This window comes from Solea senegalensis, linkage group LG6, assembly GCF_019176455.1.
Source record: "Solea senegalensis isolate Sse05_10M linkage group LG6, IFAPA_SoseM_1, whole genome shotgun sequence".
Taxonomy (NCBI): domain Eukaryota; kingdom Metazoa; phylum Chordata; class Actinopteri; order Pleuronectiformes; family Soleidae; genus Solea; species Solea senegalensis.
Window position 1 is genome coordinate 5,748,724 of NC_058026.1, and position 18,009 is coordinate 5,766,732.

Sequence of the window (18,009 nt, forward strand, 5' to 3'; positions counted from 1 at the left end):
GTGAAATGTAACCCTGAGTCGCTCTAAGACTGTGAACACACAAGAATATAAAGAAATATAAAGGGTAACGAGGGCTTTCGCTTACAAGTCAAACTGGTGGCCCCACAATCGATTACATGTGGCCCTTCACTTAATATCATCTTACTATGAAAACATGGCCCACAACTTTCCTTTAAACACAGTGCGTGTGGCTGAGGTGATAGAATATAGACAGAATATAATACTAAATATTGTCTTCATTGTCCAGGTTATTAATACATGCTTCATTTTAGATGAATTGATTTATTTTGCATCATAAATATAGTGTGATTGTGAGGTACATGTCTTTCCACATTAAAACAAGCACTTTTACTTTGAAATTCTGCCAAATGTCATCATGAAAATCCTTATTGTGATATCATGATGGAGTACTACTGAGCAGTTGCTATTTCCCCCCCAGTTTTTTCCTCTAGACTGGCCCCCTCTCCACTAGACTAGATGCTCATTGGTCCCTATAGGATCCACATGACAAATTAGAAACTTCCGTGTCAATAAAAACTTTACATACATTTTGTGTAATTAGAAATATGAAAAGGAAAACAAAATAAATGTTAGGTCTGTAATAAATTGCAGTGTGTTATAAATATGCTGCAGTCACTGAGCCACGGTTATGTAAACAACATAATAAACAACAAACAAAAATGAAAGTGAGTTAAAGTGATTTTTAAAGTGACAAATTGTGCTGTTTTAGTAGCTCAAAGTGACATTGTGCACCGAGGAACACTGAACATTTTCCAGTGCAGATGTTGTTCAGTAAACCTGACAGCATCACTGCTTTAGCATGTGTTTATTTTTCCACACTGTGTGTGTGTGTGTCTGTGCTATTGTTGGATCAGTGAGTGGCTCGTATCTAAGTTTAGAAGCGCGCGCGCGCACACACACACACACACACAGAGCCCTGCCTTGTCACACTTCTCCCCCTCTCTCTCTCTCTCTCTCTCTCTCTCACTGTTGTTGGCTGTTACAATCGTCCATCACACAGTAGTAAGAGTCTCGTGTCTCTTTAAACGCGCGCTGCGTAGATCCTTCATGAATGAAACCATGTGATCCAAACATCATTTTGACGTCTCGCGCTTCCGACCATAAAGGAGTGGAAATATCTCAAGACCTGCGAGAAGAGGAGGAGGCGTGAGCGGAAAAACGCACACACGCACACACACACTTCTCCAACTGTCGCTCCACCACACCGGCTCCACCAAACTACCAGAAAACCACAACCGTCGAGGGTGCGTCAGGCGAAAAGGTGCCGGTTTGACTTCTGGTGAGTGCAAAAAAAATCAAAAGTGAACCTGCTTCTTCCTTTTAAAACTGCTCGGCGCTGCTTTTTGCTGAGTGTGCACGGACACCAACGAGTGCGGTCGCGTTTACGTTGCCGCTTGTGTCCCGGTGTGCGCCGCTGCCGCCCTGCGTTCAACTCACCGCGCACAATTGTGCTGAATCATCACGGTCCGGTTCTCGCTCGGACCCGCACTTGCTCGAGCCGAGCTCAACTCAGATTGAGCCGATGATTTCATAAGAGCGCAGCAGACAACGCGATCGTTGGACACACTCATACGAACGGTTTGTTAACCTTTTAAACAGAAGCCATGTGTCGGCTATGATTGAGAGGACCGGGCGGGCGGGCGGGCGTACCGGGCGGGGGGGAGTTCGACAACGAGTCCGCCCTCTTTGCCGCGCTGGTACGCGCGGGGATTCCCTTGTTTACGGACCACAGCACGGTTGAATTAACGTGAATGAAACACGAGTTTTGGAAGAAAAACAACCCCGGGTGTAGAGTAACATGGGATTCAAAGGAATTATATCCCCCCGAAAACGAGGCAGTATTTGAACCAGCGTTAGCTTCTCGACCCTCGGGTCGCTGAAGCGAACAACTGCGAACACAAGGTGAAGCGACCCGCTGTATGTGTGTGTGTGCTGGTGTTGCTCAGGTACGATGTTCGCCAGGTACGTGGAAGGTTCCGCTGGTCGAACTGACTGCTTCCCATGTTTACAACAGCTGTTGGAAAAAAAGTAAAGAGGGGTTTGGTTTATTGTTCAAAGACGGTGACAACTGTCATTGTGCTGTAGCTACAGTCAGAGAGCAGCCGTGACTCCGTGTTTTGACATTTGCTTTGTGTCACACACGCTGTGTCTATTCTCCCGTCAGGCCTCTCTTCTCTCTCTCTGAACCGCGGCGGAGCGGACGGACGGACACGTTTTTACGGTTCCACGGGAGCCGTGATGTCGCTCACTCCGTCCGTCCCGTCTATTTTGTGGCTGCGCTCGCGTCAGAGATGCTGATTCATCACAACGATATTTGTCAACGTTTGCGCGAGCGGAGCGGAGGCATGAGAGGGAGCCATGGCAACATGGCAGGCACCGGCGGCGGGCGCGCGGACAAAGGTCTGAAGGCAGAGCTCGGTTTGTAAGGGAACATTTAAATGAAAATAATTAAAAAACAAGGCCGGACCATCGTGTTGCAGCGGATATTGACGTCTATATGTCATTGCGATCAATATTGCAGCTCGCGAGGGTTGAGGAGTGTTAAAGTGCTCGCAATGTGTTCATTTTACAGCGGGGTTTGGTTCTTCTTCTTCAGAGAGTGGATTTAAAGCAAAGCACACGTGGTCAAAGTGCAGCACAAGCAAGATAAATATCACGAGCTTCATTATTTAGCAGCTTACATATGCTTTTTACTTTTGAGGTTTATATCGTCCTATTGGAGCCTTGAGTGTAATAATAATAATAATAATAATAACAATTATTTATTATAATATTAAAATAATGTGTTGGAATATTTATACAGCAAAGGTTTTCAGCAGAATTCACCATTAATTTCGTTGTCTGCACAATGACAATAATTCCTCTGTTCTATTTACTTCTATGTAGTTTTTTTTTATTATGTCACCATTTTACTTCTATTTTTCTTTCTTTGCTGTGCCTTTAAATGTGTAAAGCACTTTGGTCAGCCTCTGTTGTTTTTAAAAAAATGTGCTTCGTTTTCTTAAACTTTGTGTTGGCTCATGTTGTAGCCAACAGCAGTGTCACTCAGATACAAAACTACTGTCAAGGAGGTTATGTTTGTGGCCACATCCGTTTGTTTGTTTGTGCCTTTGTGAGTTGCATAACTCAAAAAGGCATTTTGGCAGAAATGTTGTGAAGATGTGAAGAAATTATCAGATTTTGTTGGTGGTTTGGATGGGACTGGATTTTTTAAAACAATTGCAAGATAAAGGGAGTTTTTTGATTATTATTTTTAATTAATGATGCTACTAAAATGTCAGTGTTGCTCTGTATTTAGAAAAAGTCTTGGATTAATATATGTAAGTTTTGGGAGTTTGGCAAACTGATTGAAACATCCCTCCAGTTTCCACACTTTTCTGTACTGGAAAAATATTTTTTAAATATTATTACAATAATGACTTGAGGAAGAAATGGAAATATATGAACAGCTGCTTTAATAACATCGTCATTGTTACGTCTTGTTATCCTGCTGTGGTGACTTTTGCACCATCTTTCGTAAACTAACACACAGATATAGTCATCGCACATTTTCTTTCATCAAATCCTGGGAATGCTGGCTTAAAATCTGGACCTTGACATTGTTGGAAGCAAAGGTTCGTGCTCGCTGAGTACTTGCTCTAATTGCCTTGTCTGTAAGTCCACAAATCAAAAAGTGGCCTTGTGTGTGAATCTAACTAAGTCAATTTTGTGTAATCCCTGGTGTTGCGGTGGTAAGATGGAGTTTCTGGACTCAGTGGTCAGTTAAGTTGAAATGCTGAGACAATGCCTGACATTCGAACGGTAAAAGAAATCATCGCAGATTGTGGCGAGCAGCGTGCCAGGTCTGATACATATAGTTAGTAAGCCTTGAGATAGTGTATCCGGTCCAGATGCCTGGCACCTTGGTATCTAGTAGATACCAAGGATAAGGGAACCTTATCCTACATCATTGCTTTTTATATTGAACACCAGGCCTCGTTATAAGAATATGTGAGTAATTAACCTTAAAGTCGGCTAGAGATTAAAATTTTCTCTCACAGCCGGAGGGAAGGACAGGACACATCCCCATGGCACTCGCTGCTCATGAACCCTCACATGGGGACCCATCGCCGTTGTGCTAAAAAGAAGAGGAAAGCACCTCACCGAACCTTGACGCTTGCAATATAGAGTCTACTCGGATTGATCTCTTGTATAGATGAGCCATTATCTGCTGCCTGCTGGTAACCAACGAGCATTGCAACTCTTAAACACTGAAGAGTAATGTGGAGGCTCAGTGGGCACGAGAAAAACAGAAACTTCACCCCCTAATGACTCCGTATCAGTCGGTTTAGTTAGAGTCAGCACTCTGTGGAGTGTATCAAAAGTATGTAGTAAGCAAGTTGGCAAGTACTGTAATAGAGGGTCATAATGATGAAACAGTTGTATCAGTATTGGAGAGAAGAGCTCCCCCCCAACCACCACCACCACCACCACCACTCTCTCTCTCACACACACACACACACACACACACACACACACTTGCACTGGCAGACTCACGCACACAACCTACAGGCTAAGCTTTTTTTATACTTGGTATCAGTATTTAATCAGTGCTTGAAGTGCATTTCTCTGTCAAGTACTTTCCCCCACTTCCCTGGTGTTCATGGTAATTGAACGCTGACCAATGCTTATGTGTGCAACTTTGCTGATGGTGGCGAAGCGGCAAGCTGCACAGAGCAACGGGGATGAAGGCAGAGAGAGAGAGGGGAAGAATGAGAGATGGGATTTGCGGAGAGATTGAGAACAAGGACCCTTTTTGTCTTCAAGGCATTCCCCCGAAAATGCTGAGGCGAAGCAAATGCGCTCTCGCTTGACAGATGGCGTTTTCACTTGTTACTTACCACAGCTAGTTTCTTTGCCTTGTCGTGTGTGTGTGTGAGTGTGAGAGAGAAGAGTGTGAGATATAAAACACCTATAAAGGTCTAGTTCCTGTAGGGATTGCATGTGTGAGAGTGAAGTAAGCGCCAAGGTTTTGAGCTGTGTATGTATGTGTGAGTGTGAGAGAGATGTTGTAGCATTGGGAAATGATTTTTCTATCAGTTTGCCATTACACCATTTCTCACCTTCAAGCTGTGGCTGTGTGAGGAAGCTCTTTAAGACAGGTGTTTATTATTAGATGATCACATCATGGATAGTCCTTTTAATTGTTTTTCGTTTGTTGTTGGTCAAACAGGACAAGCTGTTTGCAGGTGGAAAGTAATGAATTACATTTACTTGCGTCACTGTAATTGAGTAGGTTTTTTTTAGAAGTGCTGTACTTTGCTATGTTTTGAATCACCTGCGTTACTGAGTAAAAAAAAAAGGAATAAATTCATAAATTCACGCACCGGGAACTTGAGCACAGGTGAATTGGTGATAATTAAGGTCCCTGAGTGAGTGAGAAAGTGGAAGCATTTGTGACCTTTGACCCATTTTGACTGAGACATTATGTGTTTAAATATTTTATTTTGTCAGCACTTTAATTTGTAAAGGTTTGTCTTTAATTAAAAAACAAAAACAAAAAAACAATTCATGTGAGATTTGTGCCCCCTTGTCCTTTTTGCATGACACAAGAAAGAACCCCAACCCTGTTCAAAAAGCAGTAACTTTTACTCTTAATAAATTCAAACAGACTGCGTTTTTACTTTAACTTTTACTTGAGTAGAATATTTCAGGACTCTTTCCACCTCTGTCTGAAGGAATACTTGGAACAGTACCAGATCAGAGCAGAGTGGAGCACAAAGAATGACGGGTACACGTCGGACGATGTCCTCTGTCGTCCTCACTTCCCTCTGCTCTGCTCCAGTGCAAGTGAAACAAACACGCTTTGCACACAGGAATATCATCGAGACACTTTTGTTCTAGCAATATTGTGAAATTCAATACCATGACCTAACCCAGGACATGGTCTGATAAAGAAAATGAATAAATAAAGAAGAGAAGCTGTGCTGTGTGCCAAGTATTCGCCTTCAGTATCCACCTTTGTCGATCTGTGACGTTTTCAAGTCTGTAATGGCACTAAATCATGTTTTTTTTACACCTTTATATCTAAATTATTGCAATTATTTTGACAGATGTTGCTATTGTGCTGTGATTCATAATTTGAATGACTCATGATTTTTGCATTGTAACTCCCAAAAAAGGATCAAAATCATCAATCAATGCAATTTTTTCATTTTTAGTCAACAAACAAAAATACAGTTTCTCCACTGAAAAGAAAATTGAAGGTCTTTGGGTCGTTGAATTCTTGTAGCACTGCAGAATTTTATCATACTGTAATACATATGTAATTACATATTCTATCTCTGTCCTTTGATTTGAATATCGCAGATATTTTGGTTATTTTGGTGATTAACCGTGCAACAGCAATGTGCCCTTTTGTGTTGTTCTCTGCCTCCTGATGATGCTTGACACAGGCAGCATTTGTTGCAGGTCGGCAGCACTGGATTGCATTAGATTGCACAGGTGTTCACAGTGTTGTGTCCACCTCCTGTGTGTGTGTGTGTGTGTGCGTGCACACACGTATACCTAGACGAGTCTGCATTGGGAGATAATTTTTAAGTGGCGTCTGTGTGTGTGTGTGTGTGTGTGTGTGTGTGTGTTATGATCTTGTTTATCCATTTCAGAAGAGTCTTGTTATGTTTGCAAATTTCTGCAAGTGAGGAAGAAGTAAAAATAGAGAAGTAAAAAGATGGCATCTGAGAGAGAGAGAGAGAGAGAGAGAGAGAAGGAAGCAGTGGGGCAGATCAATAGTTGAGTGTTTTTTCTCCACAGTAATGATGAAATATGGTGTAAGCAGATCTAGTGCATAATCATTGCTGTGCTCCACTGTTTTTTCTACTTCTGTGTGAGTGCGCTGCTTGTCCCTATGTTATTTGGAGTGTGTGTGTGTGTATGTGTGTTAAACGTACCCTCCCTCTACAAGTGTCTCGTGTCTTGACTCCTTATTTACATAACCTCCCCGAGAACCAGAAAACTTATGAAATAAAGATAAACCCCACTGCAACATACACCAGAAGTCAAAAAGGAATTAGGAAAGAGAAAAAACGTTCAAGTCCAGTTCACGAGGCACTAATTACTGATCTGACCTTGTGTCCTGTGAAGGTCAAATACCAAGCTGGTCTTTTGTATCAATAATCACTGTGCGACCATCTCTTTAAAGTCAGGTCTTTGCGTTTTTACCCCAGAGGACCTGTTTTTTTTTTTTTGTTTTTTTTTACCCCCCTCTCTCTCTCACGTCTTCACGCCATAGTGATAATTTAGTTTTGCGTGTGGTGTAAAGATATCGAGGACGGCGTGTAGCTGTGGAGATGCAAGGCCCTGGTAACAGGAACATCCATAACCAGTGGTTGTCTACCAGTTGCATCATCCATATGCGCAAACTTGCCGCATTTTTTAGCTGCAGTGTGACGATCCCAGAACGGTGGTATGAGTTTCTGAAGCTTTTTAGATAAAACACACACACAGGCACACACACACACACACGGAGGCAAAATGTGGTACCAAAGGGGTAAGGGGGGGGGATCAACTATATGAGTGGGCCTCAAATGCATCACCAGCTCTTTGTCTTCACCTGTGAAATTAAATTATTTCCGGACAATGAGAGTTTTCTGCTGAATTTCTGTGTTCACAGTGAAGTCTAGTCTGGAGCTGATGATGGGATATTGTCAGCAGTGGTGTGCACAGACATTTGGAAGGGCAGGGGTGAAAATTAAAAGGGCACCTACAGTGTCTATAAAGATGTTATTGATTATCGATATCCCGATGAACTTTTGATTTTTAAGGTTTTTAATGTCCCTGAAAATCAAATTGTAACTCTATTGTAGGTCAGTGTGATTTGGTTTTACCTGATGCAAGAAGCAGCTGGCCCCCCCACATATCTTTACATAAAACATTACACTTACAATCATAGTACTAGATTTTCAATTCACATTGTAAGCTGTCATTATTTTAAATAATAATGTAAATACTTTTCAATCAAAACAAATAATTGTGTAGCATCAAGTGGGCGTGTTTTCCCGGGGTGTGTGTCTTTCCATGGGTGTTTGTTGCTGTGGCTGCAGTAGAAATTATTTGTATATGTTCAACTTTCCAAGGGTCATCAATGACAAGCCCTGGATTAAGAGGGCCAGAGCCCCCCTTACACACACACACACAACACACCTGTTTCCTCCTTCCTTCGGGTGCTTGCCTCTCTGTGGCCGCCTGTCAAAGGATCTCCTCCACTTCTCTCTCTCTCTCTCTGTCTCTCTCTCTCTCTGGAAGCTGCCGGTGTTGTCACTGCAGCTATAGCCACCACCGGCGATTATGGTGTGCCGCTAACAGCATTTTCCACTGACTCGGGGTCAGCTTTCACCACCTTCTCTCCAACTTCATCGTCTTGCTTCTCCTCCTGGCTCCGTTTGATGAAGAAATTGTAGATGGGTGGCACCCTTTAAAAAAAAACAAAAAAAAAAAAATCACCTTCTTTTCTCTTTTCCTCTTACGCTTGGAGCAACCAATTCTTTTGCTCATCTTCTCTTCGTGAGCCAAACTCTCCCACGGTCCAGTCCGTTCAGTCAGCACAAAGTCATGCACGCCCCTAGGCGGACGACGGACTTGGCAGTTACCATGGTTTCCATACTTGTGTTTAACCAATTAAAGTATTCCTTTTTAGGTGAATAAAAATGAGCATGATTACTTGGTTGTTCATTTGAAATATGAACACAAATTATTTAAGGGGAAAATGTTTTTCTTTTTCCTACACTTATGGCTGTGCCCATTGGGTGAATTCGGCCGTGCTCATCAAATCTCTTGATGAAAACATCCCAGCACACACACAAGCCCAGCAGCTGGCTCTGGGCACAAGGTTGCTCTCCGTGTTACCAATGTTTTTTTTGTCAGAAAATGTACACCCATCAATGGCAGACAGTCAGCCATGACACACACACTGCTCTGCTCACCTCCAATACTGTAGCTCCTTCCAGCATCAAGTGTCAGACCTGCCCACCATCAAGCTTTAATGTGATGTTTGTATGTGGGAATCTAGAGTTTCAGGGCAGTGTCATGTAGGTGGGAAAGATACCTGTCTGAGGGGAATCTGCAGATGGTTCTCAAACTGTGGTATAACGATTTTATGTAAATATCTAATTGCGATTATTTTGGCTGACATTGAGATTGAGATATGATTTGCGATATGAGTGGGAACGGTAATCATTCTAAAACCACATATTTTAAATGGTTACTGTGTGATATTTGTGCAGATCTGTGAGAAACAAAGATGTTTTCTTCGGTCTGTAAAATATGACGCAGCCCCACTGTGGTACGTGGACCATCAGTGGTACACAAGCTTCCGGTGGTACTTTGGAGGAAAATCAGAAACACTGTTCTACTGTGTATGCCGGTGCGGGGTATGTGATCGGAGTGCATAAAAAATGAAACAAATAGCCAAAAAAATAATAATTCGAGTCACCTTATCTCTTGCTTCATCTTAATCTAATTTCACTATACCGATGTGTGAAGTGCATGTGAGGAAGAGGACGATGATGATGATGAGAGAGCAAATTATCTTATTGGGAATAAATCTGCCTCCTGTGAAAAGTCTGTAGCTGACTTGGTGATAATGGTGTTACTTTGAGAGCTCAATATTTTCACAGGCCCAAATGATGTGCCATCCCCATTAGCTCATCACAGTCCCGTGTTTGAAACCCAGCTGTGAGAGACAGATACATCCATTGATCCTCTATTATGATATCTGACTCCAGATGTGTTAAAAGCAGATTTTTTTTTACTCCTGCATGACTTAGATTTGTTACATTGCCCCTGAAAATGATAATTGGGATGACAATAAAATTAGGATAAAACAGTGTATTTATATGTAACATTTAGTGTTTAAAAAAAGGTCTGAAGGAACCATTGGCTCCCAGGAAAAGTTTGGACACCCCTGTCTTATGCATTCGCTTTACCTCACTGAAACTTTGGCTCAAGTTCTGGTTGTGCTGACCTCGGGTCACTCGCGCTGTAAACTACTGCACTACAGCGTTTAGCTTCATCTCTGTCTCCATCACTGCCCTCTGTGTCTTATTCACACACACACATACACAAAGAGGGAGCCAACTTAAACCTACGCTACATGCTTTCCCTCCTCTTTAAAAAAAAAAAAAGAAGAAAAAAAGTGAAAAGAAAGCTCTGAAGTAGCCAGAGCTCAATTGCCTGACAGTGCAGTTTTTCTTGCTTGTGTTGGGAAATTTGTCATCACACTCCGACTTACTACCTGGAATGGGGGGAAGAAAAAACGTGTTGACGCCAGGACTTTTTCCTCGCCTTTAATAATAATAACACACATGTACAAACACTAGGTTGTGCACAGTTAAACAGAATGTGATCACAAACACACATTTATTGTTCATTTATTGCACATTTATTTTATTTATTTCACCTTTATTTAACCAGGTAAGTCAGTTGAGCACCAATTCTCATTTACAATGACGACATGGGCAAGAGGCAGCACAACAAGGGGCCACATACACAGCCCACACCTGCACAATGTGTGTGGGTGGTTAGTACTCTTGCCTTTGCAGGGTCTGTGACCCGGTCGGAACAAGGGTCTTTCTTAATGGAGTTTGCATGTTCTCCCCGTAGGTGTGTGGGTTTTCTCTGGGTTCTCTGGTTTCCTCACACAGTCCAAAAACATGCAATATGGGGATTAGATTAGTCTAAATTGACCATGAGTGTGAGAGAGAGTGACTGGTGTCCCTGTGATGGACTGTGTTCTGTCCAGGGTGAACCCCACCTATCGCCTTATATGTCAGCTGAGATTGGCACAGCACCCACCGCGACCCTCGTGTGGAGGATAAAGCGGTAGAAGATGGATATGAGGAGCCAGGCTCTTGCGAGTGCGCTCCTCCTTCTGTTTCCTTCGTCTCCTCTGCTCCCCTCTCTGTTTGTGTTATCATGCTTATTTCACGCTCTGCATACCACTCGGTTAATAGCTTCCTGCTCCTCACAAACACACACCCACATGTGCACACACAGCTCAGACTGGTGTGTTTTCTCCCCCTCACTCTTCACTTACTCACCCTCTCCACGGTCCTGTATCTCTGCTGTGAGCGCGCTCCCTCTGTCTCCATACACAGGTTGCTTTTATCGCTGATCTGATTCCTAATTCTCAATAAGCCTCCGCACAGTTTCATCGTTAATTATTTACCAACTCCCCTCCTCTCCCCTCCCCTCCCCAGCACCCTGGACCCACAGAAGATCAATGAGTTCGAGCAACGCTTTTTTAAACAAAGGCAAAGTGGTGGACTGCAGCCAGCAGCTGAGTTTTGCGGCTCTTTTAATTCTCACTCCTTACATTTTGTTCTCTTTGTGCGTTTCCATCATGTCAGCTCTGTGTCCTGCTGTGTGTCTTCACTGCCTCCCTCCGCTGCCATCCTTTTGTGTTATTGCTCAGAGAGTTGCCTGAGGGAGGAGGCGCAGTTAAGTCAGTTGTTATGGTTGGATTATCCAATAAACACAGACTTGCATCACAAATGACTACTGACTCTTAAAAATCTATCCGTGATCATTCTCTGCGCACTGGCTGTTTAACGCTCGCGTACACCCACCCACACACACACACACACACACACACACACCAGCCCCTCAGGTCATGTTTGAAGTGCCTAATCTGGCTAGTTATTTTCCTCTGTGTGTGTGTGTGTGTGTGTGTGTACTTATATTTTGTACCACCTGAGGACCTCTTCTGGCATAAACACTGACCTCGTCAGGCCCAGTTGTCCTCGTGGAGACCAACACTAGGTCCCAGTGAGGAAGAACCTTAAGTTTAGGGTTAAGATTTTAACTGTGGTGAGCTTAAGGTTAGCGTCAGGTATTAAATGGTTATGCTTAACCCTTAGAACATAGAGCATTTAGGCTCCTTTTTTTCCCCATGACTTTGTTAAAACGTATATACAGAGGCTATAAGAATGTGCAACATAGAGTGTCTTAGATCCTTTTTTGTCAGCACAACCTATACACTATCTGATGACATGATTTTTGTTTCCATTTTCACCAACTATACAAACACACCTGAGCAAGTACTTGTTTAAAGTGTTTATAAAAATTTGATTGAATTTGTGAAATTTGGAAATGTGTCACATTTCAAAGTTGGCTTGGCTCATTTTCATGGACAAAAATAGGAGACAAATTGTATATTTTGTGACTTCTGCACAATTATCACTACTCCCACAAAATAAATATGCAATATAAAACACACCCCTAAGACGTCCATATAAGGAGTTATGGGTTATGAATGGAAATGAATGGAAGTCCTAAAAAGGACAGCCGCGTCAACCTTTGTGTGTGTGGGTGTGGGTGTACATGTCTGTGTGGTCCAATTGTCAAACAAACCTGTGTTTGTGAGGACATTTTGGTCCACACAACATTAAGGGCTTTTTTTCAGGGTTAAAACCTGGTTTTAGGGTTATGTTTAGAATTAGGTTATAGTCAAGGGGCTAAGGAATGCATTATGTTTATGAGTGTCCACATAACGAATGCAAAACCAACGTGTGTTTATTTGTGCAGCATGCCACCAGCTTTTAAGTCGGAAGTCTGTTTCTAAGAAAACCTCTCTCTGTGTGGCAGTAGTGACCGGAGCCAAAGGTTTTCTCAAACAAGATTAATTAGAGCTCTGTCTGCCTCACACACACGCACGTGCACACACACACACACACACACTCACAGAGCTTATCATCCCGTTTGTCTGCACTACATAAGAAGAAAAGTCCTGCTCTGTGTCGTCTGTTGTTTCTTTTTTCCCAGGATCACTGCGTTCACCCTCTGCCTCAATATTACTGTGGTTTTCATCCCTTTTTGATTTGTCAACAAGTCGAGATGTGGAGCTTTTCGTGCGCGTGTGTGTGTGTGTGTGTGTGAGTCCTTAAAAGGAGAGCTGCACAAACCTGTGTGTGTGTGTGAGAAAGAGGAAGATGGTCAGCAGCAGTTTCATTACACTCGATCAGCCTCAGAACTTTTCTAATTGGAGGTTTTAGTCGTGGTCGTTGCTGAGTTCAGGGTTTTTCAACCCCAATCCCCCACCATCCATTTCTCCATCCACTAACCCCCCCACCACCACCCTCACAAACACTCACACATACACACACACTAAGCTCTTACAAATGTGTTGAGGATGCATTTTCACCCAAACGCTTTCCCACCCCTCTTCCTCCTCTGTCTTCCCCCACCACCTTCCTCCCGCTCCTCCTCATCGATGTTCATCCCTCCCTCCCTCCTCACCCCCGACTCACTTGCCTCTCTTTTTCTCCTCTTCTTTCTCCCTTGTCATTTGCACTCCCCACCCCATCCTCCCTACATACTCAGCATTTTTCTCGGCTGTGGGTGTGATGTCTCTGCTGTAACGCTAATCAGCTCTGGAGACGTCAGCATTCTTCCTCCTTCATCACCACCCCCCACCCCACCACCACTCCTCCTCCTTTACCTAGTTGCTCTTCACCTTGCTGCCTTCACAAACTCCTCAACCCTTCCCGCCTCCTCGTCTTTTTTTTCTTCTCTTCTCTTCTATCCACATTTTATTCGTCTTCACTGCTTCATCTCACCTCGTCTCCCACCTCTGTCCCCTCGTCCCCATTCCTCTCCGCGCGCGTGCGTGTGTGTGTGTGTGTGTTGTTTCTCCACTGTAACCGTAAGCAGCTCTGCTCCTGAGTCGTCAGCATTCTTTGGGTTGCTCCATAAAAAATACTGCCTGCCAAAGCGAAAAAGCTGTGTGTTGTAGCAACAGTGACTGTGGCACTGACCACACTGCAGCGACCACCCTGCCAGCATTATGGGAAGGACACCTCTGGCACTTTGTGTGTGTGTGTGTGTGATGAATGGCAATGCCTTTGCTCAGCAGATGATCCTTAACCTATGGCGACTTGCACATGGCTTGGTCTTTGAGAGAGCTAACACACACACACATACAAGGTGATGTAAATAAAATATAGCATCAGTTATAATGTTAGTTGAATAGCCCAAATGCATATTATTTGGTTCAAGAAATTGATATTTGTGATATTTTTCTACTTTCCTAAAGTCAGAAATATAAAAAGAAAAAGTATTTGGTGAAGCGTGAAGTTAAGAAAACACTCAAATTTCAGATTGAATTGAGATCGAATATGTGTATGTATATACAGTATGTATGTATATATATATATAGATAGATATACAGGCTTTTATTGTATTTATTAGAGAAGTAAATGGAGACAGGATGGAGATCATTTTCCTCCTTGTGGGGATATTACAGTAATTGTCCTAATAATTGAATAAGTGAAACATTTGCAGACACCAAAAAATGAATGACAAAGGAGCATTAGCTGCATGACTATACTGTACCAGAAACGCACCCTAAACTAAACACCTTCCGTCGCACTTGCAATGCATGTTGTTTTTAGCTGTTTCCACATGTATCATGCAGACGTTAAGCACATTTGTTCACTTGCAGTCGGCTGTTTTATCATGCCCCACTGGCAGAGCGGCAGAGGGATGCGTGTGCTTTTGCCAACACGCTTCTTGTTTGTATGCAGATGGGGGTGGTGTGTGTGTGTGTGTGTGTGTGTGAGGAGTGAGGTGGCACTGGGGAAATAAACCAGTGCCTAGCAAGGAAAAAAAAAATTCATTGGTCCCCCTCTTTTCTCCACCCCCACCCCCACACAGCCACCCTCACATCATACCTTTGATCCATCTATTGTGTGATGATGCACCTTCAGCTACATCCACACCAAACACAAGAGCTCACTGGTTATTTACTAAAATTAGCTCGTTACATACTCCGTTAAATGAAAGAGCATTTATAATCGACTTGAGACGGAGCAGTTGAAGTGCTGAAGTGAATTGCTTTGAATGAAGCGGCGCCGTTTCCCCTCACATTCTTCACCGTTTCACTGAATTTATTGCGAGGTTTTTTCTCAGTTGCTGTGCATTTGACATGTTTGTTTTGTGCATGCATGGTTTGCTTTATGGTTTGCTTTGATCCACAGCTATTTATAACTGTAGGGTTTGTGGCAGCGCATGAACAAGCACTCCCGCACCCTCGCTCACAGATATACAGAGGTGTGCATTGTGGGGGAGGAAGAATGAGCAAGAGGAGACACATTGCCTGGTGTCACTTTAGTGTCATCACTCCCCAAAAAAAAGGAGGCTTTTAAAATCAGAAAACCTCAGAAGAAATAGAACTTAATTTAAATTCTGCTTAGTCCGAAGAAGGAGTTTAAATGTACTCAGTGAGAGAAAAGGCTGTCTCGAAACGCTGACTCAGCAGAATCAGGTGTGACTGCAGGTGTAGTGTTTTTATAGAGGACAACTATAATCCGTCATTGTCCATTCACCTCCATGACCTTTCGGCTTCCTTCAGACTTTATTTTGGGGGGGCACTGCTTCATATTTCAGGCAGAAGTTTGGCTGTAAAAGCAGAGGTGGTGGTGAGGGAAGGTGGGAGGGTCAAAAAAATTGACAGAGGAAAGCAGAAATGTGTGTGTGGCAGGAGGGAGTGCGGTGGGAGAGGAGTTGGGGTGTAAATTTAGGAATCTGCTGAGTCATCATGACTGGTCTCATGATGATCGCTCAGCAGCAGCAGTAACAATAGCTGCCCTTCATCTCACACACACACACACACACTCAGGTCTGAGAGACGAGAGACAAACCAACGCACGGCACAAAGCCTGTCATTGAGATCTTGTGGAGCTGTTTGCTCTAAGGACTGATCTCATCTTCTGCACTTCCACGCTGCCTGTTGACTTCTGATTCACACTGTTGTTGTATCTCATTCCTTTTGTCTCTTGTTAGCGCGTCAGTGCAAATGCATAAACACCATTGTATCTGGTGTGTCTCATTGTTGGGCATTAAATTTTCATCACTTGTCGTCAGTGAAGGTATCTGTCTTCCACTTGGCTGTAGTTTCTATTGGCAGCTGTTTCTAGTAAGGTGTGTATGTGTGTGCACTTCTGAGGCTCTGTGTTAAATTAGGATTATGATGTGAACTGTGATGAGGTTAGGGTTAACATTTTACTGTGTTACTGTGCTCTGTTTAAGCTTTATACTGCAAATTCTTATAGCCTGTATTATAGGCTATAAGAATGTGCAATATAGAGGGTTTTTTCTGATTCCTGATTTTAATTTTCACCAACTATATAAGCACACAGTAAAAAATGCAAAATCAAAATGAGATTTAATTTGGAACATTTTGGAAATACGTCACATTTGAAAGTTCGCTTGGCTCGTTTTTATGAGCAAAAATAGTTTGACTTCTGTACTAGTATCACTACTCCAATTTTTCTTAAAAAAAATATATATATTAATAATCATAACGAAAAAACTAATTTTGGAAAGCCTGAAGATAAAACCCCCCCACCCCTAAAGTATATCCATATAAGGAGTAAGGTCCTTGCAAGAATAGCAGTGTCAATCTGTGCGTGTGTGTGTGAGAAAGGGCTCTAACTGTTGGTTTTCCCCTGGATTTCTTCCCACAGATTTGACCACTTCCTCATCTCTTACACTCGTTTCACTGCGATTGGCCTGCAGCCAGCCAATAACAGTTCAAACACACAAAGGTAGTGGGCACTTTCAGTGTAACCACCAGGAAACAGGAAGTCAGGGAAATTCTAAGAAATGTTTGTGAGTCACTGTTAATCGAGCACGCTGATGCACAACAAGCTACTGAGGCATCAAAGTGTTAGATGTTCACACAGTGATCACACTGTAGATTTAGATTTGGTGATGTCTCCACTCAGCTGGGTGGGTATTAATCTCTAATAATTATGCTTTTACTCAGGGAACCACGCTTGACCCTGTGATGTTGCGTGGCTTATGGTCTGTGTGTTCTCTTCCTGTTTCTCTGCAGGTCTGTTCAGAAGAGCAAGGCTCTTGTGGCATGACGACGACTAACAAAGGAAATAAAGCCTTGAAGGTGAGACGGCGCTTATTTAAAACTATGCAATTCCTTGCATTTTGCCTTGTCTCTCATGTTGCTCCTTCCTGCTGTTTCCTCTAGGTGAAGCGTGAGCCGGGGGAGAATGGCACCAGCCTCACAGACGATGAGCTGGTGACCATGTCAGTGCGGGAGCTGAACCAGCACCTTCGGGGCCTCTCCAAAGAGGAGATAATACAGCTGAAACAGCGACGGCGCACCCTGAAGAACAGGGGCTACGCCGCCAGCTGCCGGGTGAAGCGAGTCACCCAGAAGGAGGAGCTGGAGAAGCAGAAGGCCCAGCTGCAACAGGAGGTGGACAAACTGGCCAATGAGAACGCTTCAATGCGCATCGAGCTGGACGCTCTGAGGTCTAAGTACGAGGCTTTACAGACCTTTGCGAGGACTGTGGCACGGAGCCCCACTGTCGGGGTTGGAGTCAGGGCTGGAGGGGGTGGAGGAGGTGTGGCATCATCAGTCATTGGTCCGCTCATACCCGGGAAAGTTGCAACGGCGACAAGTGTGATTACAATAGTGAAGTCAAAAACAGATGCACGGTCTTGAGGGAGGGAAAGATAGATGGGTTTATTGGGATAGAGTTCAGCTGCATCAGAGTAATTCTTCTTCTTTGCTGCCCACCCAATCCCCCACCTGCATTGACTCCAAACAGCTGGGCAATCTCCATCACTCAGCCTCAGCATCTTCCTGTCACACGTCTCACATCAGTGCAGATGAAGGAAAGGATGGAAGCAGAGGAGAGTTAAAGATGCAAGGCCCTCGGTCAGTGCACGATCATTTAGCACAGCACAGACACACAGGGTTTCTATGGTCACTGAAAGACTGATTAAGTCAGGGAGTCTGAGAATTGGTATAGTCCTGGCAAAGAGGAAAAAAAAAGTCCCAAAGTCGTTGGATAAAATCATACAGTTTTTTGTTTAGTTGACATATAAACCAGTCACATGTTCAGTTTTAGGATTTACTGCTCTTAGATCTACAAATCTGTAAAGGCAAATCAATCCCGTCGCACATTCGTACACCAGATGTCAAGCGTT

General features: G+C 43.4%; 1 protein-coding gene across 3 annotated transcripts; it reads left to right on the forward strand.

Annotated features, from left to right (window-relative positions):
• Nucleotides 1–986: 986 nt before the first annotated feature.
• On the forward strand, nucleotides 987–17,600 carry mafgb (v-maf avian musculoaponeurotic fibrosarcoma oncogene homolog Gb). Of its 3 annotated transcripts, none has more exons than XM_044027638.1 (3): nucleotides 987–1,300; nucleotides 16,892–16,957; nucleotides 17,042–17,600. In XM_044027638.1, exons 2-3 carry the CDS (start codon nucleotides 16,922–16,924, stop codon nucleotides 17,519–17,521), a joined length of 516 nt encoding a protein of 171 aa, XP_043883573.1. In that variant the 5' UTR covers nucleotides 987–1,300; nucleotides 16,892–16,921; the 3' UTR covers nucleotides 17,522–17,600. The 3 variants fall into 3 exon arrangements, with proteins under 3 accessions (XP_043883573.1, XP_043883574.1, XP_043883572.1); XM_044027639.1 differs by lacking the exon at nucleotides 987–1,300 and adding an exon at nucleotides 1,889–1,983; XM_044027637.1 differs by lacking the exon at nucleotides 987–1,300 and adding an exon at nucleotides 16,178–16,785.
• The last annotated feature ends 409 nt before the right edge of the window (nucleotides 17,601–18,009 follow it).